Source organism: Triturus cristatus, chromosome 1_2 (genome assembly GCF_964204655.1).
Source record: "Triturus cristatus chromosome 1_2, aTriCri1.1, whole genome shotgun sequence".
In the NCBI taxonomy this organism is placed as follows: Eukaryota; Metazoa; Chordata; class Amphibia; order Caudata; family Salamandridae; genus Triturus; species Triturus cristatus.
Window position 1 is genome coordinate 914,194,184 of NC_140580.1, and position 25,880 is coordinate 914,220,063.

The 25,880-nt window shown below is 49.6% G+C and overlaps 1 protein-coding gene across 6 annotated transcripts in view; it reads right to left on the reverse strand.

Annotated features, from left to right (window-relative positions):
• SAMD11 (sterile alpha motif domain containing 11) overlaps nt 1–25,880 on the reverse strand; it is a 250,260-nt gene that overhangs the window by 74,038 nt on the left and 150,342 nt on the right. For all 6 annotated transcript variants that reach the window (XM_085609682.1, XM_085609681.1, XM_085609683.1 and 3 more), the window contains exon 5: nt 19,441–19,565. In XM_085609682.1, coding sequence (XP_085465808.1) covers nt 19,441–19,565 — 125 coding nt within the window. The remainder of the gene's footprint in view (nt 1–19,440; nt 19,566–25,880) is intronic.

Here is a 25,880-nt window from a genome sequence, read left to right on the forward strand (position 1 = left end):
ATGCCCAGCCTCCTCTGTGCTACTCATTCATTAATGACCAGCTGCTCTCTGCCCTCCTCACTTGCCCAGGACCGCCAGCTTTAAGCCTCCTTATTTCAGACCTCTAGATACATTTAACCGGGTCACAAAGGGTCAGGCAGGCCTATCTGGTCCACATTATCTATTAATTACAGATAATTGCCTGCTCTGGGAACTACTTGCCTGTGGGGTATTTGAAGATGGAACCCAGTGAGGGGCTGGGACGATAACATGAGTTATCAACAATTACGTCTCTAGAGAGGGTGGGGTAGATGAGGAGCCGTGCTCCAACACTATCATTCCTAAGGGCACACCACCAATGCCTTGAATGTACCAGGAGGTGGCAGAGAGAAACAGACTGCGCCTTGCCACACACATTAATTTGCTTAACTACCTTTCACCACAAAGCTGTGTTGTTTGTTTAAGTTATTTAAATCTGACTTTGTATGTATAAAAGCTAAGTATACATATATAGATATATGTACACAATCAAACTCAGATTTAAAAAATGTTATGCAAACCTGTATATGTATTATAAATGTATTTATGTACCCACACATATAGGCACACACATTTATATATGACCTTTGTTGATGGCCTTAGCACATTTTTCTGTGGCCCAATCTGTGACCTTGCTTAAAACTCACTTCTGGAGATGGAACTGCCTGTTGCCCGCGAGTGGAGAGGGCCCTAGAAACAGGACGTGGAGGACTGCAGAGGTGCATGCGGGGCTGGGGCGATGGAGGGGGCTGCAGAGGGTAAGTGAGGTAGCCGTTGTGTCGAGGCGAGGCATGGTAAAGGAAAGGTGAAAGTGAAAGATGGGCGCAGAGGTGCGACCGCAGGCTGTGGATATAATGTGGAAGTCTGCTCGGGGCTGCGGCCCTGCAGTAAAAGGCTGGAGCTGCAGGGGTTTGGGGGGCTGCAGGAGGGTTGTGCAGCGCTGCACATGGCTGCAGAGTAGAGAAGGTGCAACCGGGGAGTGGGTGCTATGACGAGCATTAATAATGCAGCTGAGGGCTGAAGAGGGTGGGTTCTCGAGGGCTTTGAGCTTTGGGGTCTTTGGTGGGTGTCAATAGTTTGGAGCCTAATGGGTGGCCTTGGTGGGCTCTGGTGGGTTAAATAAATGCTGAGAGATGACGAAGGCTGTGGCGAAGCGCGCGATGCTCAGGCCGTGGAGGACTTTGAACAGCTGTGAAGCTACCAAGGGCTGTCTGAAGATGTGTGAAGTACTGCACAGAGCTATTACGGGGAGGGGGGGGGGGGGGTCCAGGTAAGGAAGGTGGCAGTGGCATTCTGTGAGATGTTGAGGTTGCGGAGGCCTCTGGGCGGCTGTTCTTGGTGGCTTTGAAGGGACGCTTAAAGTTGATGCGGGCTGTAGCGTACTGGGAGGCGCCTAGGCTGTGGAATGCTTAAAGGCCTCGAGGAGCTATGCAGGGCTGTGGGTGGCCCTGGTGTGGTGTGGTGAGCTCTTCTGGCTGGCTGGGGAGGCATGCAGAGAGATAATGGTGGTGGCCCCTGTAAGGTTTTGGGTTAGTGGCTGGCCTTGGAGGGATGCTGAGAGACGAAGATGATCTGGCGCTCGGTGAAGTGCCGAGGCTGTCTGGCGCTCTGGTGGGTACCTTTGGGGGCAACTGAGTTGAAGATGGTTGTGGGGCTGTGCGAGGTGCTGAGCCAGTCATGGGCTTGGGCGGGGTCTAGGCGGCTCTCTAGTGCTGCAGAAAGCTGGGGAGGGGTCGGAAACTGAGAGATGAAGCTGGCTATAGCGCTCTGCGAGGTGCTGGGACTGTGTGTGGGGCGGGCACTGGAGCGCTGTGGGTATGTGTGTGTGGGGGGTAAGGATAACTGAGTGACGAAGAAGGCTGTGGCAGTCTGTTAAGTGCCGAGGCTGTGGGGGGCTCTAGAGACTGTTGTGCGGGGCTCCGGCGGGAACAGGGGAAGGTGGCTGCGCGGTCTGTGGGGTGCTTTGAGTCGGTCATTGGTTATGGGGGGTCATGGGTGGCTCGGGAGTGCTGTGGGCGGCTTTGGATGGGCGCTGAGAGGTGATTATGGCTGTGGCGCTCTGTGAGGTTTGCGTTGTGTGTGTGTGTGGGGGGGGGGGGGGGGCTGCGGGGCCCCTGCGGAAGTGCAGCGGCTCCGATCAATCCCCACATTAGAGCTGACAGAATGGTGCTAATAACTTATCGATCCCGTGTTCACCCCCGCGGGGCCGGAGCCAGCCATCGATTTGCTTCAGGGAGAGCGAAGGTAGCCGGTTGAGAGGATTGCGGAGAACATCAGTGGAGAGCGCTGAGTGAGAGCCTCGGTGAGCTACAGTACAAGACAGATCTGAGAAGTGACAGAGGAAAGGAGACACCAGGCAAGGGTAATGGGGGAGGCAAGAAACAGCAGGGGCGGAGAGCACAGAAGATAACATAGGCGCGAAAAAGTGGTGCAATGAATAATGCTGCCCACTCCCCGCAGATTGCAGTGATGGGCCCCACAGCTCTCATATCTCAGATATATTCCTAGGCCTTCGCCTGGAATTCATGGCAGTGAGTCGATGAAGGTGGGCTTCCAGTGTGTCGAGTAGGTGGAGTGAAGTGAGTCTGTGAAAATGCAGTGCAGCCAGTCAGTGAAGGTTAACTGGCAGAGTCGATTGATTGGCAGCCAATCCAAAAAAGTGGAGTGCCAGAAAACTGATGGAGTGGAAATGAGTCGATGAACATGGAGTAGCGGAGAGTCGACGATGGTGAAGTGATGGTGAGTTGATGAAGTCACAGTGCGTAAGTTAAGGTGGAGTGACAGTTGTGAAAGCGGAGTGGCAGTAAGTCAGTGAATATAGAGTGGCAGTGTGTCACTGGAAGTGGAGTGGCAGTGAGTCACAGAGCAGAGGTGGAGTGGCAGTGTGTCAATGAAGGTGGAATAGCAGTGAGTTGGTGAAAGAGGATTTGCAATGAGTCAGTGATAGCAGGATTTGCAGTGAGTCAGTGAAAGCAAAGTAGCAGTGTATTGATGAAGATGGAGTGGCAGTGCATCAGTGCACGGTGAGTAGCAATGCATTGGTGAACGTGGAGTGGCAGTGCATCGGTGAATGTTGAGTAGCAATGCATTGGTGAACGTGGAGTGGCAGTGCATCGGTGAACGTTGAGTAGCAATGCATCAGTGAACGTTAAGTAGCAATGCATTGGTGAACGTGGAGTGGCAGTGCATCAGTGAACGTTGGATCGGTGAACGTTGAGTAGCAATGCATTGGTGAACGTGGAGTGGCAGTGCATCGGTGAATGTTGAGTAGCAATGCATTGGTGAACGTGGAGTGGCAGTGCATCGGTGAACGTTGAGTAGCAATGCATCAGTGAATGTTGAGTAGCAATGCATTGGTGAACGTGGAGTGGCAGTGCATCGGTGAACGTTGAGTAGCAATGCATTGGTGAACGTGGAGTGGCAGTGCATCGGTGAACGTTGAGTAGCAATGCATCGGTGAACGTTGAGTAGCAATGCATTGGTGAACGTGGAGTGGCAGTGCATCGGTGAACGTTGAGTAGCAATGCATCGGTGAACGTTGAGTAGCAATGCATTGGTGAACGTGGAGGGCAGTGCATCAGTGCACGGTGAGTAGCAATGCATTGGTGAACGTGGAGTGGCAGTGCATCGGTGAATGTTGAGTAGCAATGCATTGGTGAACGTGGAGTGGCAGTGCATCGGTGAACGTTGAGTAGCAATGCATCAGTGAACGTTAAGTAGCAATGCATTGGTGAACGTGGAGTGGCAGTGCATCAGTGAACGTTGGATCGGTGAACGTTGAGTAGCAATGCATTGGTGAACGTGGAGTGGCAGTGCATCGGTGAATGTTGAGTAGCAATGCATTGGTGAACGTGGAGTGGCAGTGCATCGGTGAACGTTGAGTAGCAATGCATCAGTGAATGTTGAGTAGCAATGCATTGGTGAACGTGGAGTGGCAGTGCATCGGTGAACGTTGAGTAGCAATGCATTGGTGAACGTGGAGTGGCAGTGCATCGGTGAACGTTGAGTAGCAATGCATCGGTGAACGTTGAGTAGCAATGCATTGGTGAACGTGGAGTGGCAGTGCATCGGTGAACGTTGAGTAGCAATGCATCGGTGAACGTTGAGTAGCAATGCATTGGTGAACGTGGAGGGCAGTGCATCGGTGAACGTTGAGTAGCAATGCATTGGTGAACGTGGAGTGGCAGTGCATCGGTGAACGTTGAGTAGCAATGCATCGGTGAACGTGGAGTGGGAATGAGTGGATGAAGTTGGACTGGAGGTAACTGTTGAGGATGGAGTGGCAGCAAGTCAATGAAAGTGGAACTGCAGTGAGTAGTGAAAGGGGAGTGGCAATAAGTCCATAAAAAATGTGTTGTACTGAGTCATAAAGGTGGACTGGCAGTGGGTGGAGGTGGAGCGGGCACTTAGCTACTGACAATGGACTAGCAGTGAGTCGGTGGAGTGGCAGTGAGTGGGTGAAGGTGGACTGGAGCTAAGTGCCGAGGATGTAGTGGCCTCAAGTCAGTGAAAGTGGAGCGGCAGTGAGTAGTGAAAGTGAAGTCACAATGAGTCCATGAAAATTGAGTTGTAGTGAGTCATAAAGGTGCACTGGCAGAGATTCAGTGGCGGTGGAGTATTGGTGAATCAGTCAAGGTGGATTGACAGAGAGATATAAAGGTTGAGTAACAGCGAATAGGCAAAGGTGGGGTGGCAGTGAGTTGTGGAAGTAAAGTGGCAGAAAGTTCTGAAAGTGGAGTGGCAGTGAGTGGGTGAAGGTAGAGCGGAATTTAGTTATGACAGTGGACTAGCAGTGAGTCATTGAATGTGGAGTGACAGTGAGTGGGTGAAGGTGGAGCTGCAGTGAGTTATGACAGTGGACCAGTAGTGTGTCGGTGAATGCAGAGTGAAAGTGAATGGGTGAAGATGAAACTCCGTGAGTTATGACAGTAGACCAGCAGCGAGTTGGTGAATGTGGAGAAGCAGGGAGTGGGTGGAGGTGGAGCGGCAGTGAATACAGGGCACCCCTATAAGAGGTGACAGTGTTAGGGCCAGGGGCTCATATGGATCCCAGTCCCTTCCCTGTCTTGCGACTCTGGCCCGAGGTGCTGTAGAATCAAGCAGCAGTACAAAAACCTCTAGGACCCGGAAGCCCCCAGACTGGACCGGACCCCTACACAACCCAAACGAGGTAGATTCCATGTGTCATGGGGGACTGCAGTCCCCAGAGTTGGCTGTCCTACATTGAGGAGGTGATAATATGTTTGGGCGGGGACACAGGGCCGCGGGGAGGCTCCGTTGTCTGGATTCGCCCAATTGGGATAGGACGTTCCCAAGATAGCGTGGTCTCATAGTGCCGTGGAAAAATTTGGGGCCAGGACTACGGTCAAGTGCCTTTTAATGTTTTGGCTAAGTGCCTTGAAGGCCAGGATGGCCTAGCGGTGCCTGGGGCAGGGGCCTGCTTGGTAATGCACCACAAATTAGGCATGGGGATCGTATGCTACACTGCAAGGGTGGGCACATGGGGACCTGGGACCCAGACTGGTTGATCCGTGCACTGGAGCCCAACATGGCTCAGAGCCTGGGGATTGATAGAACTTGATGGGTCAGGAGTTGCCTAGTGGTGGGGAGGGCTAAGGGCGGTTGGCCCTGGTCGCCCTTATGGCGGTTAGGAGGCCACATAAATTGCCTTACATTGTTAAGGGGAGTCCTCCTGCATACTCCCTAGGCCAGCACTGAGGGGGGATACAGTAGGCTCACCCCAGAGGGAATGGAGACACCGGCTGGGGGCAAGGGCGCCAGTTTACAAACTAGGGCATGGGGCATCCGCCCCTGGTTAAACCCTACGAGCCCCGATGGGCAGCCTGGTGGTGGAAGGGTGGGCCCCTCAGGTGGCGGACAAGGACCAGATGGCGGGAGCTCACCTTTCAAGGACGCAGGTGGGTTGTGCCTTGCGTGGTTCTCAGTTGGTTGGGGGACGTGAGCCAGAATACCCCTTAGTGCTGGAGCGATAGAGAACAACATTCTTTGTCGGTAAATTAAGTTTTGTCATTTCTGCTGATAGATTATGAAGTTATGATCAACATGAATAAAATATCGTTCAGTGACCAAAGTTGATAACTATGTCCTATGTACTTTGAATATTATTGATGATATATTGTCATGTTTATATGTGTTTGTGTATAATAAACCTGGCCTCTTTTACCCACAGGACTGGTCATTAACTCTTGATTTGTGGGTTCTGATGGGGGTGGGGCCGGGGACAACCTGGGGGGTCCGTGTCCTATGAAAAGCGCGGACTATAAGGCAGCACGCCCTTAGGACGCGGGCCCCCGGGATCCCGGCCACGCCGCACTCGTGGCTCCAGGCTGAAGCATTGGTCGCCGCGGACGGTGGGAAGTACTTCCGGGATGAAGTGACGTCACTTCCGGCGGGGGCCGGTGAGGAGAGGGCTGGGGGCCTATTTAGGGCACATTGCCCAGGCCCTCATGTGCAGGGGACTTCGTGAATCGCTCTAGTTGTCTCTTTATGGGCGCCACATAAAGTGTAGAGGGCGGCGGTTTCTATAATTGCCTTTCCACACAGGGTGTAGAAAGTAGCCACAGATCCTCCACTCCCCCCCCCCCTCTCCTTCCCCCCCCAGGAGGTACAGAGACCCCTGCGCGGGCTTCCTCGGTGCCAGCCAGTGCGCCTCAGCCACGGGCAGCGCGCCGAGGCCCTCAGTCGGACCGGTACCATCTTGTGACCTGGCACAGGGAGGGCCGGGATATCCTGGTTCATGCAGCGGTTGCTTTGTGTTTGTTTGTTTATTTATTTCATCGATTATACGGAACATGTGATGAGCTCGTGGGACAGCTTCAGTTGAGCAGACGGATCCTGCAGGTGCGCGTGCAGGACTTTGCGCCGGATGCTGCTGCACCATGGGTGAACTTCGTCCGTATAACCCCGTTTTTTGGCTATGAGGACGCCATTTCTCCCCCATTAATTCCACAAAGCCCGCCTTCATCACAAATGCATGTCACAAAATATATTTAAAACACCTATGAATTCACGTTCATTAAATCAAAAATGCACATTTCGACTGTAAACCACCCCGAGCGAAATCAAAAACGTAGGGTGGTGGATTTTTATGTTACTTGCATTTCTATAGTGCTCAATGCCATTCATTTGACTTCGAAGCACTTGTTGAGGGTCCTTTGCGGTTTTCGGGTACACGACCAGTCGCTGCGACCTGCTGACGCTGTCTTTGGCGGTGTTTTGAAGTGTTTACAGTTGAGTTGATAGCTTGCACTGACTGACTGCACGTGTGCTCCGTGGCAGCACAGCCGTCGATCCTTTACTCCGTGTCACTGGGTATGGTTTCGGAGCTGTGACACGTGTGCAGGGGCTGGTATCCTACCTGTAAATGCCACACGCTGCTGATGCCCACCTACGTCTGGCATGCTCTATGAACAGGGCACTGGGCCAGCTCCTGGCGTGGTGCCACCAGCACCGCATTGTGCCCGCCGTAGACGCCGCCAGTCACCGACAAAGAAAGACAAAGGCCCTCTGTGGCCGGGCCAAGAACCAGGGAGGGACCCGCTCTCCCTACCTTCTTCAGCCAGGGGAGACGCAGCCTTCCCGGAGCTCCTGCACCCACCAGACAGCGATCTAAGGGCGGGGGCTTCACTAGCCTCGGCTGTCAGAGCGAGCTGTGGAAGGACACAGAGCTAGGGCAGAGGGGTCTCACCCAGCACCTGGACACACACAGAGCCGTCAGAGGTCTCACCCTCCTGAACACACAACGAGCTGTCAGTGGTCTCCCGCCGAACTGCAGAAGGGTTCCCATGATTCGGGCACGCGCTGAGCTTTCAGGGGTCTCATCCTCCTGGGCAAACCAAGTTACATGTGGTCTCACCCTCCTGGGCACAAACCCAGCTGTCAGTGGTCTCAACCTCCTGTGCACATAACGAGCTGTGTGTGTGGAGGGGGAGCTGTTTACTCAGCTGATCCAGGCACACGCTGAGCTGTCAGAGGTCTCACCCCCCACCCCCCTCCCGGGCACAAACCGAGCCGTGGGAGGAACAAATCTACCTGTCAGAGGTCTCACCCACCCCCTGGGCACAGAGCGAGCTTTGGAAGGGATCGGCCCTTCAATTGCACACACCGAGCTGTCAGAGGTCTCACCCTCCTCCTGGGTACACAACGAGCCGTGGAAGAGCTCCGGGTCCCTGGGTACACACCGAGTTGTGTGAGGGTTCACCCGGTCAAGGCACGGAGCGATCTGCGAGAAGGCCCGCCCAGCTCCTCGTCTCAGCCGGTCACACGCTGAGCTGTCAGAGGTCGCACTATCGGGGGTACACACCGACTTGTCATGGGTTTCACCCTCCTGGGCACACACCGAGCAGTGGAATGGCTCAACACATCGGGGACACATCCAGCTGTCAGGAGTCTAACCTTACTGGACACACATCCAGCACTCAGGAGTCTCATTCTCACGGGCACACCCCCTGCTGTCAGTGGTCTCACCCTCATGGGCACACCCCCTGCGGTCAGTGGTCTCATTCTCACGGGCACACCCCCTGCTGTCAGTGGTCTCACCCTCATGGGCACACACCCAGGTGTCGGTGGTCTCAGACTCACTGGCCCACTCCGAGCTGTTGGAGCGAGAGCTCACCCGATCTGGGCTCCCACCGAGCTGTGAGAGGGCTTATCTCATTCGGGCGCACACTGAGCTGTCAGAGGTCGCACTTTCGGGGAACACACACAGAGTTATCATGGGTTTCATCCTCCTGGGCATACACTGAGCAGTAGGATGGCTCACCAGATCCGGACACGCACCCAGGTGTCAGTGGTGTCACTCTCCTGGCCACACATCCAGCACTCAGGGGGTCTCATCTCCCTGGCCATGCATCCAGCTGTCAGGGGTCTCACCCTCCTCGGCGCACATCAAGCAGTGGGAGGGGCTCACCGGGTTCATCAACACTGAGCAGTGGTCAGGGTCAGACTGGGAATCCAAAGCAGCCCTGGCAAATGTTGTCAGGCCAGCCCCTGTACGGTGCATAGCGAGTGCAGCCAGCGAGCTTGACCACTACAAAGGGAGGCTTCGCCCCAAAATAAATTTGAGGGAAATGGTGCATTCTACAACACAGCTGTCATTATATATTCAATTGTATTAGCTTTTAAAGCAGGGGCCTCCAGCCCTTTCTGTAACAAGGGCCACTCATGTTCATTGAAAAGCATCCGAGCTACTAATATTATTCTAATGGTGACCATTGCCGACAAGATTACATCAGAGGCCACTCCCTCCAAGCACGATTACCAGCAGCGATCACCTCAATGCAGCAAGCAGGGTTGGCAGCAGTAATGTAAAAAGGCCTTTCCAATTTGCAATGTCTCTTCATGGGTAATACATGACAACCATAGCTTAAATGCCCCTGGCACCAATGTAATATTAGTAATATTGTACGAGTTTTCATTCAAATGTCAGCTTTAAATATTTCTTAGAAATCCTTTTTTCTCCAAGCATCAATTTTTGAGTTCTAAATATGCAGACAGAATATGCACACATTTTCATCTTGAATGTACACTTTTCAATTTTGGTTTAAATATAGTCAGTCATTCAGCCAAACAGAAGCTTCTAATGGAGAGCTACTTCCAGGTAGCTGGAGCGCTACTGGTATCTCCCGAGCTACCCGCTGGAGAAGCCTCTTTAAAGCACAGTAAATGATGACCTCGCTGTGCACCGGAAGATGACAATCTTTGCTGTGGCCCCTCAATGATTCCCTCAGTATCACCCTCCAACAGGGCCCCTCATCTCTCCATAGCCCCTCTCTCATATTTATTTTATGTTTTGAAGCACATCTCATACCAGTGTAGGGTGCCAGAGCACTATACATCACACACACATACAGAGACAATGAATAATATGTGTGTAAATGAATGTATATAAAATGTTACGTACAGCAAAGGGGACTACAAGATGTAGGTTTCATGTACCATCTATATTGGTAGGCACTTTATAAGAGTGCTTGGTCAGGAGAAGCACTAACTCGGGGTTCAGAACGTAACAGTGGTCAGGTTTGACTTGAATAATAAGAATTTATGTTTTCCCAAATAAACCTCTTATTAGCAACATCAGGATAATGAAAGACTCTGAAAAAACACATAACTTTCTAACCTGTGCCATGCAGCTAGCATGCAGCTCTTTGATGGCAGTTCACAGCTCCCTGTGCTAGATTTGGGATGTAATTTATGAACTGCACAGAAAAGAATATCTGTGACAAAAGCATGAACCCATTGAGCTATGCACATAAAGTATGCATGGTACACATTCTTTGCAGCAGGCCCTACCTTAGAAGAGTCAAAACACCGAAACGTCTGGAAATGTGGTCCCCTGTTACACTGTACTTAGATGAATGTGCCAGACGTCATTTCCATTTGAAACCATCTCAGCAAGAAGTTCTTAAACCCCCTTTATTCCCTTATACGTTCCTAGCTTATCTGGTATTAAATGCTTGTTCTTTTTTATTTTTTTATTTACGATGCTCTATTTATTTTGTTTTGTTTTCCATGCCTGTAATTATTAATCCAATTCATTTGTCTTTTCCTATTGTAATATATTACAATGTATTGATTCAACCTTAATATTGTGACTTATGTATTGACACCTTTATCGTTTACCAATAAAGTTATCTTTTAAACTTAAAAAGAAGAGTCAAAACTGCCACTAGACAAAAATCCCATCTTTGTCCAGCAGGTACATCAATCACCGGAGTTACAATGACACTCTTACTGTTGCCCAAAACCTGCTGAATGTACAAGGAACTTTGAAGTGCTTTTAAAACAGCTGCACTGCTACGAAACCGGCCCCCAGTAACAAAACTGACCCCCTCATCCTTCCAACCTTCCCGATGCTGCCCAGTCCAGCCTTGGCTGTGGCCGGGCTCACCTGACCGGGACACACACTGAGCATGCAGACTTCGCGCTCTCCTGGGCACACACCTGGCTGTCAGTGGTCTCACCCCACTAGGCATGCATCCATCTCTCTGGAGTCTCACCCTCCTGGGCGCACACTGACCTATGTGGGGGGGCTCACCTGAACCGGTCACACACTGAGCTGTCAGAGGTCGCACTCAGCTGGGCACACATCCATCTGACTGGTCTCACCCTCCTGGGCACGCACACAGCTGTCACTGGTCTCACCCTCCTGAGCACGCACCCAGCTGTCACTGGTCTCACCCTCCTGGGCACACATCCAGCTGTCACTGGTCTCACCCTCCTGGGCACACATCCAGCTGTCACTGGTCTCACCCTCCTGAGCACTCACCCAGCTGTCACTGGTCTCACCCTCCTGAGCACGCACCCAGCTGTCACTGGTCTCACCCTCCTGGGCACTCACCCAGCTGTCACTGGTCTCACCCTCCTGGGCACGCACCCAGCTGTCTCTGGTCTCACCCTCCTGAGCACTCACCCAGCTGTCAGTGGTCTCACCCTCCTGGGCACACATGCAGCTGTCACTGGTCTCACCCTCCTGGGCACACACCACGTTTCCCGGGGTCTCCGTGGGATGCGCGCGGCCGCCCTTGCCGCTCTTACTGCAGCCGTCGAAGGCCGCGTGGGATTTGCAGTTGTTTGCAGACACCCCGAGCTGCGCTAAGTAGCTCCTAAACCTGTTTAATGTGCAAACCAGGAGCTTTGCAGCCCAGCCTTTGTCAGAGAGCCCTGGCCGGCTCATCCTTCGGCGTGTCTCCCTTAATTAGGATTAGTCTGCAGGCCCCGAGGTAAATCCCCGGCCCTTCTTGTATAGACAGCATCTCGCCAGTTAGCTGCGACTTATCTCCCCTTTTAGCTAAGGCTTTCCTGCCCCGCCACCCGCTCCCCGGCTTAGATCTGCAGCCTCCCTCACCCAGCGCCCTCCATCGGAGCCTCTGGTGGAAGTAGTCACGAGAGACCCCCAGGCCGCTCATCAGGAGCTCTGTGACTCTATCTTGAGAGAACTCCAACTGACTCACAGTGTGCTCTTGGGCTCTGGTTTAACGATCAGGGATGGCAGACTGTCTTAACGTGTGGTATGGGACTCGGGCCTATAGATATGAGAAAGCACAGAGCCTCATTGTGTGCGCTGAGACTGGCCAACAGATGAAAGGCAGGATTGGCATATGTTGTGCACTGGGACTCTGGCCAATAGATAAGACAAAGAGAGTCTCACCGTGTGCTCTTGGACTATGTCTATGGATGCGAGGCCAGTAGACCAACATACTGTGTGCTCGTGGACTCTGACCTATGTAAAAGAGACCCGAGGGTCTAAGGTCTGTACTCACCCCGAGTCTAACCGTCTATACTAGTCCTGAATCTAAAGTCCAGTTCTACTCTGAATCTAAAGTCCAGTTCTACTCTGAATCTAAGGTCCAGTTCTACTCTGAATCTAAAGTCCAGTTCTACTCTGAATCTAAAGTCCAGTTCTACTCTGAATCTAAAGTCCAGTTCTACTCTGAATCTAAGGTCCAGTTCGGCCCTGAATCTAAAGTCCACTTAGACCCAAGTCCAAGGCCTGCAGTGATCCATCTTTTAAGGCCTGTATTTTTCCCGAATCTAAGGTCCACTTCAGGTTCTGAATGTAAGATCTCCACTGGGCTTGAATCTAGGGTCCAGTTGGACTCTGAATACTTGGTTCACCCTCAATCACAGATTCAGTTCGGTTGTGAATCTACTCAGCACTGGTCCTGGCCCCAGTGGGTCCTGCTGCTCTGAATCGAAGGTTCACTCTTTGGTCTAAGACGCCTTAGGCTTGTACTGGCCCGAGCCTCAGGTCTGCACCGGTCTGGATCCCAGTCCACCCGGCTCTGGATCAAAAGCCCGGTCTCAGGCTTGAGTCTGCAGCGCGGAACCAGCCCTGTATCTGAGCACGTCATTTGTACGTGACCCTCCTGCTAGCAATGCTCTCACGCGCCGTCCTCTCCTCCGCCGGCGCCACCCACGGTTCATCCTCGCCAGGCGCCAGGCGCGGAGCAGAACCTGCCCTGCTATCTCATGCAGAAAGCTCCGAGGTCCTGGCGGGCAGCGGCAGACGTCAGGCCGCATTTATTTATGTGGCTGAGAGACGCGGCCGCCTGCGGCTCCTGCGCCTCCGTGACTCAACGCGCTGTCGATCTGTCCCCGTGAACAACTCCGAGGAGACACGGGGGCCGGGGGTGGAGGAGCCACGGCGGGCGCGCGGGGAGGGGGATGGAAGCGGGCTCGGAACACAACTCGCTCCTCACAGCCCCCCTTCGGGACCCATGGCGTGCGTGATCGCGAGCAGGTGCGAGGACGGGTGACCTGTCAATGTTTTGGGGTAAAAAGCAAAAACAAACCTCCACTCAGAATACTAGAGAGGGTACATTAAAAACACTGGAGTAAAAAAACATGAAGGGGGCAAAAGGTAAGTAAAAGTGTTCAAAAGTTATGGTGAGCTTAAAGGGACAGATATGCCTTAAATGTCTAGGAAGCACCGTACTTTAAGGAAAACGGAGATAGGGGCCCACGCTGCACAAAAATAAATGCAAGATGTACCGATGGGAAGATGACGACGGTCATTGACGGGTCAGCAAGGAAAGCCCCTACGTTGGGCTCAATCTCTCCCTCAGGACAACACACTCAAAAGGCCCGGCAAGGTAAGGCTTAGACACGGCTAGTGCCTGGTGTCCCAGTCAAAAACCAGACGCCTATCCCGGGTCTGCGCCAGAGGAGGCATGACCCCAGTTGTCTCCATTCTGCTAGTACACATTTTCTGTTTAATGAAATCTTTCTTTTCTCTGCTGGGTGGTAACAAGGTTCCCGGTGCCTGACTGCACGTGGCAATGATTGTGTTTATCTTTCATGTTAGTTTGCGCCCAGGCCTCCTCAAGGGCCTGTCACCCATCTTAACCCGTCAAGTGTTCCTGGTTCGTTCCAATATACCTTCACACATTGGTTTGTATACCTTATATGTGCGTCATACGGATATACCCTGGTCTTTCCTGCTCATCGGGGGTTTTTCACCTACCTCAACACACCAAGTGCCCCTGACTCACTTCAGCATACCTATACAGGTTATTTTATATATGATGTGGGTGTCTTTAACAAAAGTACCCTGGCATCCTCTGACATCAAGAGCCTGTTCCCGATCTCAACCTGTCAAGAGACCCTGACTCATTTCAAAATACTGTTTAACATTGATTTATATGTTTTCTATACATCTTATGGGTGTGCCCTGACATCCTCAACTCACCAAGGGCCTTTCACTTATGTCTGTAGTCAAATGCTCCTAATTCATTCCTATATGCCTTTACAGGTTGGTTAATATCTGATGTATGGACCTCTTATGAATTTACCCTGGCATTCCCTGCTCATCAGGGGTCTGTCACCTATCTCAACACTTGAAATGTTCCTGGCTCATTTCGATATACATTTACTGGTTGATTTACATATAACGTATGCACCTCTCACTGCAGCTGTTTTTCTATTCTGCAAATGCTTTTCCTGTACAGCGCCCTGACAACCTTGAGGCCTGGCCTGTGCTATAGAGAACCACAAATAAATAAACCACAGGAACAACTTCACCCTTGGTCCAAGCTGTGAGGAGGCAGGGAGAGAGCCCGGGCCTTGGTGGGTACCCACAATAGGCTCGCCTTGTATGTCAGAAAATCGAGGACAGAACTATAGTTGCACAAAACATTTTGTTGCCAAAATATTGAAGACTACAATATCGTGAAGTTAAACATAGATGAAGGAGTGTAGATATACTGTTACTAACTCCACAGCCACAAGTCTTACAGGCATAGATAGCCTCAAGATACATATATGTGGCAGAGGAATAGTGAACCTATACTCAGGGCCAGTGGAATTACGCAGGAGAGGCCCGAATTACGCAGCAGGGTTGACTAAACTATTTGACAAGAAAAGGCAAATTATGGGGCGTAATGCAGCATATTTTACAATTAGCATTATTTCATTATTTTTGACATTTTTGCCTAAGTTAACACAGCTTTGGAGAGATTTCGGCTCATTAGGACCAGTCAATCTTTGCAAAAGACCTTTCACTGCGCAGAAACACGCGTCGCTCCTTTTCTTTAGCAACTTCTGATCAGTTTCAGCTACAATTTTTTTTATTATCTGTGAACTATGTTGCAGATTTCATGGCAAATCCACAAGTATGTGGAAAAACGCCACAGCCGCAGAATTGCGTAATTTCAGTGTCCCTGCATATGCTTACCCATATATGCTTACATTCTAAATATATTGGCAGGATGGCATTTTGTCCGTCATATTCTGGTACTATACCGTCCCTGGCTAGGCCTGGATATGGCGTCTGCTCTAGGACAGACAGCATGCCCAGCGATGAACTTCCTTGACCTGCACACCCATCGTGTCCTGCCTCATGGGCACTGGGTACTCCCTCGGGCCTGGACACCCAGACAGACACACATGGCTTGTCCACAGGCTGCACAGATTTAATGTCCCCTCCTAGGCTATCTACGTGTCCCCTGTGTGTGCCATTCACCTGCATAAGGTAGAATAAGCGGCAAGGACAGGGGCGGTCCAGGAGCGGGCAGTAGGAACGGTGGGCGAGAGGGGTACGTGAAGATGGTAGGTGAGAGAAGACCTTGAGAGGGCAGATGGGGAGACAGCAGCAGATGGGAGAGAGGTTTGGCTGAGGAGGAAGACAGATGGGTGAAGGGAGGCAGTATGGCAGGAGAGAAGAGAGAGGAGAGGGGAAGAGGCATGGGTGAGGATGAGGAAGGAGCCTGAGAGAAGAGTGAAGCGACAGGGGAGGGCAGTGGATGGAGGAGTGAGGCGAATGGGAGAAGGCAAAGGGTGAGAGAGAAAGAAAAGGCAGGAGAAAAGAGGAAAAGGACCGGGAGATGCGGGAGAGAGGAATGGGCGAGAATGAGGAAGGAGAGTGAAATAATGAGAGGCACCGTCCGGGGAGAGGAGTGAAAAGAGAGTGAGAGAGGGCAAGTGGTTAGAGGGAGGAAGGAAGGAAGGGGTTAGGACAGGAGAGAAGGTGCAACGTAGAAAGGTTTGTAGGCGAGGAATGGGAGAGGGATGGGAGGGTAAGAGTGAGGAGAGAATACGGAAGAGGGCTCACGAATCCCTGGCCAGGGAGCCGTCCTGCATGTCCAGGCGGAGGACGAGGGGGGCACGGAGGCGCCCAGGCGCATCCCTCAGGCTGGCCGATTGCAATAAGGGCCCCGAGCAGGGGCCGCGGTGATGAAGAGATCTGTTATGTGTGGAGGCCGGAGGGGGAGGGGGCTCGCATCTCACCCACAGGAATACCTCAATCATCGGCTAACACCGGCTCCGAGGCGATCAATACGGCAATTAGATTTTATCAGGGCCGCCTCTCCCGCCTCCTGCCCGCCTGTCAGCGCGCCCTCCCCCTCCGCAGCTATAAACTCACAGGGCGCCCAGGCGGCGGCGGCGAAATATATTGTTTTCTCTGCAATTTATTGAATTTATACGGAGATTCAAGGAAGGCGCATACTGTACAGACACGCTCTTACCCCACAGGCACTGTCACCCCTCACTCCACCCTAACCTTACCCCAAACACCCTGTCAACCCTCACCTTCCCCAGCCTTACCCCACACACCTTATTAACCTTCGCTTTACCCTAATCTTATCCCCAAACACCCTGTCAACCCTCATGTCCCCTATCCTTTCCCTACATACACTGTCAACCTTCGCTTTACACCTACCTTACCCCACACATCCTGTCAACCATCACGTCCCCTAATCTTACCCCCCACACACCCTGTCAACCCTCACTTCCAACCTTTCCCCACAAACCCTGTCAACCTACGCTTTACCCCACACACCCATCAACCCTCAGTTCACCCTAACCTTTCCCCACACACCTTGTCAACCCTCTTACCCCCTAACCTTTTCCCGCACACCCTGTCAACCATCGCTTTACCCCAACATTAACCTACACACACTGTCAACCCACACTTCACCCTAACCTTACCCTCACACCTGTCAACCCTCACTTCCCCCTAACCTTTCCCCATACTAACTGTCAACCTTCACTTTACCCTAACCTTACCCCACACACACTCCCTGTTCAATTCTCACTTTACCATAACCGTAACCCACGCACCTTGTCAACCCTCCCTCCCCCTAACATCCCCCACACACCCTGTTCAACCCTCATTTCGTCCTAGCATTATCCCACACATCCACCCCAATCTTCACTTCCTCTAACTCTACCCCCACACCCTGTTCAACCTTCACTTTACCCTAACCATACCCCAAGAACCTTGCCAACTCTCACTTTCCTTAACCTTACCCCACACACCCTGTTCAACCCTCACTTCCCCAACTTTACTGCTCGCATCCACCTCAAGACTCACTCGACCCAAACCTTCAACCATCACTTCACCCTAATCTTACACCCATACCTCTTGCTCAACACAGACTTTACCCTAACCTTGCTCCTCACCCTCTCTTCAACCCTCACTACACCCTGGCACTTCACCACACACCCTGTCAACCCTGCCTTCACATTAACCAGCTTCTCACACCCTTTTCAAACCTCACTTCACACAAGCCTTTCCTTGCATGATCTTGACAACCCATTTTTGCAAAAAGTTTACTCCACAACTTTCTCACCCCTCTCTTTACACTAACCCGGACAAACCCCCGCGTTCAAACATACTTCATGTCCGGTACAAACTGTTCGACCTTCACTAGTCCAGGCTGTACAATGAATGACCTGATAAAACTCAGAGGGCTCTTTCCAAGTCGCCTCTTTCACATTCTCTGGTAATGCTGGGCGAGGAGGCAACTGGGACTACACGCCTGCACCACTGCACCAGCAACACAGTAACACCCGGGGTGCGCAGTCTTTAACAAAGCACTTGAACACACACACAGCACATATGTACATTGCGCTTGAAACAAAACTACTGACTGACCCAAGAACAAGCATATATAATATTTAAGTAATGGTGAAAAAATACCTAAATCGCGAAAACTATCTACTGGGAGATAGCCTCAGTCACAGGTTAGCTTTATTGTCTCAGAACAAGGGAAAATGATTTCTGGTACCAATATTGGACCTGGCAATTTGCAAAGGCTCTGTCCTTCTGCCTTACTTCTACTCTTGCACTACAAGGTGTACTCCGAGGCTAGTCTTTCAAGAACCTTGTTGGATAATTCCACCCTCTTGCAGAATCCCAAACCTCTCATTGGACAAGACAGAATATGTTGGGTGCTGGTGACCAATAGCACGGTCCAGAGGAATGTGAGCTGGAGAATTTGCGATGTATGATTCAAAATGGACACCCTCCCTCCCATTGGTAATGGTTCAACATACCGTCCAATCATATATCAAAAGCACAAGGGGGTGGTCTTTGTGTCTCCAGGTTTCTAAGGGTGCTCACTGCCAAAGAGGTCAATTACAATATTGGTACTCTGGAGATCTGATTAGCTCCAGTGGGCAGAAAGGAGAGGAAAGTATGAATGCCAGGAGAAAAAGATACCGTACCCCAAGAAAAAAGACCTAGACATTTGAACTCTTTACCATTCACTCTAACAAAAGTCAAACTCTCACCTACTTTAACAAAATCCCTTCGTTCTCTGGGTAAATAACAGAATCTGGTAGATTTAGGGGCATAGGGGTTTAAACTGCCCAATATAGTGTGTGTATAAAGTTGTAGTTATATTTATGTGTTGGCTGCGTGGTGTCGCTGAAATGCTTATGTCCTCAGGCAGAATCGCACAGGAATTCCTTTTTCTACAATAAAATACCCAACATTTTGGATTTTTTGTAACTGCCCCAGACACAGGGCAAAATAATTTACAATTTAATTACGTGTTCGCAGTTCCAATGATTCGGCCTATTAGATTGGCTGAAACACTTAACTACTAAGCATTCACAGAATGTGTCTCAAGAATGTTGATTTAAGTGTGCCATATGGAAAAGGGCTGTGCGGGTGACAAAACGATGCAAGGGTGCCCGACCAGCACATCAACCTGGTCAACTCCCAACTCAAATAATTCTACCAATTCACTCCTTGGGGGAATCCTCTCTAAGATGGAACCCTTGGAATGTGCTAAGCATCAGTTCCTGAGTCAGCTCCCAAAGCATGATGGGAGAAGAGCATACAGTCTCAAGCAACAGAATACCCCCGCTATAATATCTAGCTTTTAAGCTGCAATAGACACCCCATCTTCTAGCAGCAGGCTGCTCTAATGACATTTGTGGTTGAAACCCTGAGACCTGTGACTGTACCACTGTGGTATGTAACAGCACCACAGTCACATGTGGCAGGACCAGTCTTCTGTGGCAGAACAGGGCATCACTGACAGCACGCCAAGCATCCATAGCACCACAGTCATTCGTGGAAGCACCAGCCATGCTTGGAAATGCTGCGGCTCCACTGCTCATTTGTTCTGTACAGTGCACCAAAGTACATGAATTCTGCTGTAAAAACGCTACCTGCCGCTCCAAAGCCCACATCCACGCTGGTCCTCTTCAGATCTCCCCGGCTCTGGGTGTCGGGCATAACGAGCTGGTGGCTCTGGTGCAGGTTCGAGAGGATGGAGGACAGGTCGCTATCACGACTGTGGGGAGAAATAACACAGGAGGGTCAAATGTGGTGGTCTCTTGTATCATGTAGGTCTACATACAGTGTTTTTAGAAAAATGAGGCTTATTTTCAGCTAGGATGCTGCCACTGGAGACTGAAAGATAATGGGGAGAGACACTTCAAGCCAAACCTAAAAAATGCTCTACAGATAGATGATCAATTCCCATGAGCCGATGAAGATTGCAAGAAGAAATAAAAATAACTTGCCAAAGTCGACAGCAGTATTGAGCTCATAGTGCTTCATTTAACACAGCGTTAGCGGATTGCCTATTTCCAATTTTGGAAATCACACTGGCCAAGAAACTCAAAATAAGATTTGCCCTTGTAGATTTAGTATAATAAATCATTCAGCATACTTTATCACCCCAAGAGGGCCACGGAGACAGCTGGTAGGAGTAGGAAGCAGTGCAACACTGCTGCAATGTCCACATGTGTTTCGGGTCCTTTCTATGGGTCCTTATTCAGGGCAACAAACCACAGGAACATGCTGTGGCTGCCAGTTGCATAATAAGTACAGCCACTTGTTGCCCTAAAGCAAGGCCAGAGAAAAGACCAAATTACAACTTAAAATTCACACAGTTTGAAATCAGTCCTGCATGTATAAAAGGTAAAAAAAATCTTTAGGCCTCACAGGGTGGAGACTGTGATGATAAATTGACGATGAGTGAAGTTGTTTGGATTAAGAAATTGGGGACATTGAACTTGTGAGCCCCAATGATGACAAACAGCTCCCTGGGTATACCTAAATGTTTTTCTAATGTATTACAGCCTGGCTCATTAGTCTTTCTTCAACACCAATTCTCTTGGGGTATTGACTATTCTGTCTCATATTACTTACACACATAATAATTTTGCCTGTCTTTTTGGTTATCGATTTTTATAGTGATTTACACTACTAGAAGACCCTTAATGTGTAGGAAAAAATGAAAAGATGGACCAGAAGAGAGAAAAAGAATGGGACACGTTACCAGGAAGATTCGTTCCCTATGTCTCTGAAAATGAGAGTTGACATTAATTGACAGCTTGAACCACAAAGTGTCCTAGCTGGATTTACCAGTGACCCAGCACCTCTATATTTATTTTCTCCTGTCATGATGGCCCAATTGCTCAGACATAACACCTATGGTTGAGGTTTTTGCCGTACAAGGGCATTAACACAATAAAGCGCTGTTGTGATATTTCAACACTGCACCACACCCTCCCACTCTTACTGAGGATTTGCCCCCACACTGTCGTGAACAGAATCGAATAGCTTTGCTTGGGCAGTGTAACATCAAACCAGGGCAGAGGAACACCAACCTAATGAATGGATGGCTTTCAGCATAATGAACACTGGTAGATGCACATCATCCTTCTTCCTCTTTCTTCTTTTATTGGTACCCTTCATATTTTAGCAAGTTACTCTAACATTTGTTTTTTGCTTTCCTGCCCTCTATAGCCCTCAGTATTTGATCAGTCCACGCTCCACACCTTAGAGAGTTTGTCTAATTTTCTCTTTTTTTAATATATTAAGGGCTGAATTGCTACCAAATTCACAGACTGTCTTTCTAGGCCTCTCGAGCTTGTATGAACACATCAGTCAAGTTTCTAGTCCTGATGAAGGGTCTGCAGCAAGAATCATGGTTTTTAGTAACATGATATGTCCTACTTTCTTCCTTTACCATGCTCCAGTGTTCTATTGTACCTATAAGATATGTTATTAGAAACCATGGTCTATTACACTATACATGCTGCCGCAATATTATTTTGTATTGATTGCAGCTATGTGGTTTCCAAAATCAGGACTGGTCAATCAAGTGGTCAAAGTGTGATTTGCAAATGCTAGTGACATAACATAACATAGCTTCTACACACTACACAAATATTCATTTTCACCTTGGAGAGTACTCCTTACACGGCCTCTGCTCTATCTTCCTTTCCGAGGACGGAACCTTTCGAGAACCCTACAGATGTCCCTTTAGGTCAGTTCTCCTCCTATTGGGTGAAACCGGACGATGAACCCAAGAAAGTAGAAGAAAATGCACCCCTCACCGACATGCTGGATTGTCTGACCTCGGGCCACACTCGCATTCTGATCTCTCTGCAACAGTGTCAAGGGATCCTCCCAGGACCCCCTCCACTCTGCCAAATGCCTTTTTAACACAGTCGAAAATAATTATCATCAACTATAATAACATTGTATTAAAAAAACGGGCATACAATAATGTTAACGTGAGTTGAACGAATCTGTAAATTATCTGGTCACATCAGTGGATTTTGCACGTTCACTTGTAAAATCGCTGAGCTCGCCACAGTATATCCTAACACAAACGGATTCTGCATTTTTCGTTGCAGGACACCAGTCTGACACAAGAGATTAATTCTGATGAACTCGGCAGCGTCTCAGGACAGAACCAATGTGACTTACTAGTCTACCGCCACAGGCACAGACACGCTGTTAGTCCACTCTTACACCTGGGTTATTCCAGGCTCTAGCGTGGAGAGCCCTGGCCCCAGACTGCCTGCCCGGCACAGGTCCAGGAGTGCGTTTGGGGGCCCATCAGTACAGACAGGCCAAGTCTCTCTGATGTGTTCAACCTTCTGATTGATACAGAGAATTACAGATAGTCGGTCCCCCAGCAGATCATGCAGGGTGGGATGTTCCATCATCCTCTGTTCCCAAACACCAAGCATCATGAGCATCAGTGCCACAATTCTAATGGCAGCCTACTAACAACACCGTGCGTACAGCAAGATGCCAAACAGAGCAAATACCTTTAGAACTTCCAGTACAAGTCCAGCATTTGGCAAACCTGGCACACCCCCAAGTATGAAATAAGATCGGAAAACAACTACGTCATAATTTCGACAAGGAGACTGTATACACAGACCATCAAAGTTACACTTTTTTTTATGTATCAACATTGTGCAGCTTTTTTTTGGTAACTGGTACACTTTCATTTCTTATCGACCATTTGTGTCTGACTTTTAGAAGCAATATTTTGGGGTTGAAGCTGTACAAGACATAGACAGGATGGCCCAAGTGAACTTTAACAACGTCTTGAAGGACACCAGAAAGCTGCTATGGTCATGGATGTGTCGCCCGCTTACCATCTTTGGGAGAATCAAAACCAGAAAGATGTCAATATTGCTAAAATGTACCTTCATTTTTCAACGCGATTCCGTTAACATTCAGAAGGGACTGGTTTAAGAAATTGCAGGGAGAGATAAGCAGTTTTATTTGGCCCTCAGAGGGAGTTAGAATGGCCTTGATAAAGCTTCTTAGAAGACTGATTGATGGCGGGATTGCTGGCCCAGATTTTCAGTTTTATGGTGGGGCCTTCCAGGTGAAAAACATCAGATTTCTGTTAAGGGGAGGGGATTACCTGCAGTTAAGCCCCATCTTCCATGCCATGCCGGTAGATCTGCCATACGGGCACAGGTGCTTCTTATATAAGGTAGGAAATCCTAAATGTTTTAAACAGGTCAGGTTGAAGTATCCAAGTGCCTCTTGCAGGCTTTGGGGGCAGATCAGGCGGGTCTTGGGGATGCCTTACTTCATTGAACTAGCTCCTATCTGGGATTTGCCAGGAACCCGGGACTGCCAGCAAGACAGCAGGCTTAGCAAGGCCGCAACAAGCGGTAGAGCTCAATGCTTGGGGACAGATCGATGAAGAAGGCCTCATGATATCTTGGTAAGATATATCTCGGGACACAGGAGACAGGCTATCTCGGTTCAAGTACTTTCAACTGACCAGCTGGCTACAAGAATTACATCAAGAGGTTTGGGGAATGAGTGAGAAGAACAACTACAAGGGAACACCCCATAAAGAAAGTGGTGAGGAGGAGGTACTGGATGTTAGTATAAGCCAGGGACGGAGCCTTCACTTTGCCAGAGACGTTTTGGAAGAGGGACCTGCCTACGTTGAAGTTAACACACGTTTGGCAAGTATCTATGCCTACTATGCGTGAATCAGTAAAATCTGCATCTCTCAAGAAAAAAACATCTGTTTACATTGCTTAGAGCCTATAGGACTCTGAAGCAGTTGTCGAGCTTGGGTAATCGAGATGTGAAGTCCTGCCTCAATGTGGTGTTGAGATAGGGGGATGATGTACATATGCAGTGCCCCTCCATTCCGCTCTTCTGGCAAGAAGGGGGGTCAGGCTTTATCCGAGATGTTAGGTAGCGAGATAGAGGTAAGACTGTCACTTATGATTTTCAGCATCTTAGAAGGCAATGGGGCTTTTATTAAGCTGCCCAACAGACAAAGTTTACTTCTATTTGTGCTTATTTTGCTGGCAAGAAGGGAGATCTGCTTGAAATAGATATCTCCTAGCCCTCCTGGCTTTCCTGAGTGGGCATTATTGGCTTGGAGGGTTAGGAAGCTTGACTGTAACTGTCCTACAATGAGGAAAGACATGTGGAAACTATTAGAGACCTGGGGGGGAAGATCGGGACAGTAGTGGAGGGCTGATGAAACCTATTGGTAATGTGTCCAATGATTAAGACCAAGGCAGGGGAGAGGATGTGGCCTAACGGCTAGGGCGGTCAACCTCAAATCTGGGGAGCCGGGTTGGAGTCTCTGCAAGGACGTGCAACATCCTGTGATTCTGGGCAGATCACTTAATCTCCCCGTGCCTAACAAAAATGAACCTGTCCTCATGTAACGCAACGGGTGCTCATGTAAAAGCGCTCTGATACCTGATACCTTCGAGTTTGTGCTATAGAAAACTATGTAAAAAAAAAAGGCATTAAGAAATGAACAAAAAGAGGGTCTTTTCGAACAGCTAATGTTGAATAAGGTCACGTTCAGGTTGAAGTGCTTAGGTAGTGGGTTTTGCGGTCTTAGAAGCACCTCCTTTGAGAATCAACTGCCTGCTGCAAATGAGGACACAAAAAAAAAAAGAATACAGGTGCGTCACCCAGTAACTTGGTTATAAAAAATGAATGAACTGGAAAACTTCATGTAGACCACAGAGTATGGTTAAAGAATCACACACAATGTGTAGATACATGTGTCCTAAATGTACATAAACTGTGTCACTAACCATGTTTTTGGATTTCACTAAAAAGTATTGTGTTAAAGTCAAGAATAAGCGTATGATGTGTACAAAATCAAAAAAGTATTGCTTGCCATAAGTATTTAATGCAACAAGGATGTGTAGTACACAAGTATATACCACGCTTTGACCATGCGACACTGCCTTTACAGGCTCATAACTCCATTTGGCATGCACCATGTTGAAGGATGTACTCGCATGCAGCAACCCTCTGACAATACACATGTAACATGCTGCTCATAGCAGCCTATCAGCGAGCAGCATGGTACATGTAAAGACTATTAAGAAGACACAATCCGGCATACTGTACATGGCATGACTGCCACTGGGCACCTCAATTCGTAGAGAACCCCTCTGAAATGTGCCCATCCAACACACGGCACACGGCGAGACCACTATCAGGCAGGTCATACACTCACATCATCTTCAGTAACAGAGCCCATTAGCCCTACCTTTACATGGCCAATCCTTCCCAATGCCAAGCAGCCTCCCCAAGGCAAGCGAACCAGCTACAGAAAGTACTCACATGTAAAGCGGCCCTGGCCGGAACCGATCCAACACACTGCACATGGCAGACCCAAGCGGATGACCCAGCACGGTCCACCCCACCCTCCTGCGACGCCGTCCTCTGTATCCATCCACTGCTGTCCAGCTTTTATAAATCCGACCCTCCCCCTGGGCCAAAAGATCCCTCCCCAGGACCGGGCTAATACGCTGTCAAGGGGCGCGCACAGCTCTGAGTGTAGCTAATCTAGCCTTGCTAAGCAGATAAGTTTAGGAGAGAAAAGGCTTCAGACAGAGGTGCTTTTCAGCTCATGTCTGGCACCAGATTTTCTCAGGATGGAACAGACTTTGCAATGAAATCTGTCATTATCTGCTATCCATCCCTAACCCTCCCCCACTCCTCACCACCAGAAGCCGAAGCTCTTATATTTAGAGTCATTTTAGATGGCATGCTTTCTGAAGCATCACTACCATGGACCCAATGTGCGTGCTTCCTTTAAACCCTTCCAAAGCTGGATCGCCCCTAAGAGAGGCTACTTATGACTCTTGTCACCTGCAGCTGTTTCCTTTTTCCCATGATATTAACATGTGCAGTTGTTCCCAAAAGTCTGTTCCCTTCACAGTTTTCTATATCTGTTTTCTTTATCTTTTTCTTTTAGCTGTTTTCACTGCAGCTGCTTCTTATAACACTATTTTGTTTGAAGTTGTTCCCCCTGAATCTGTTTTTTCTGTTGCGATTTTCTGTG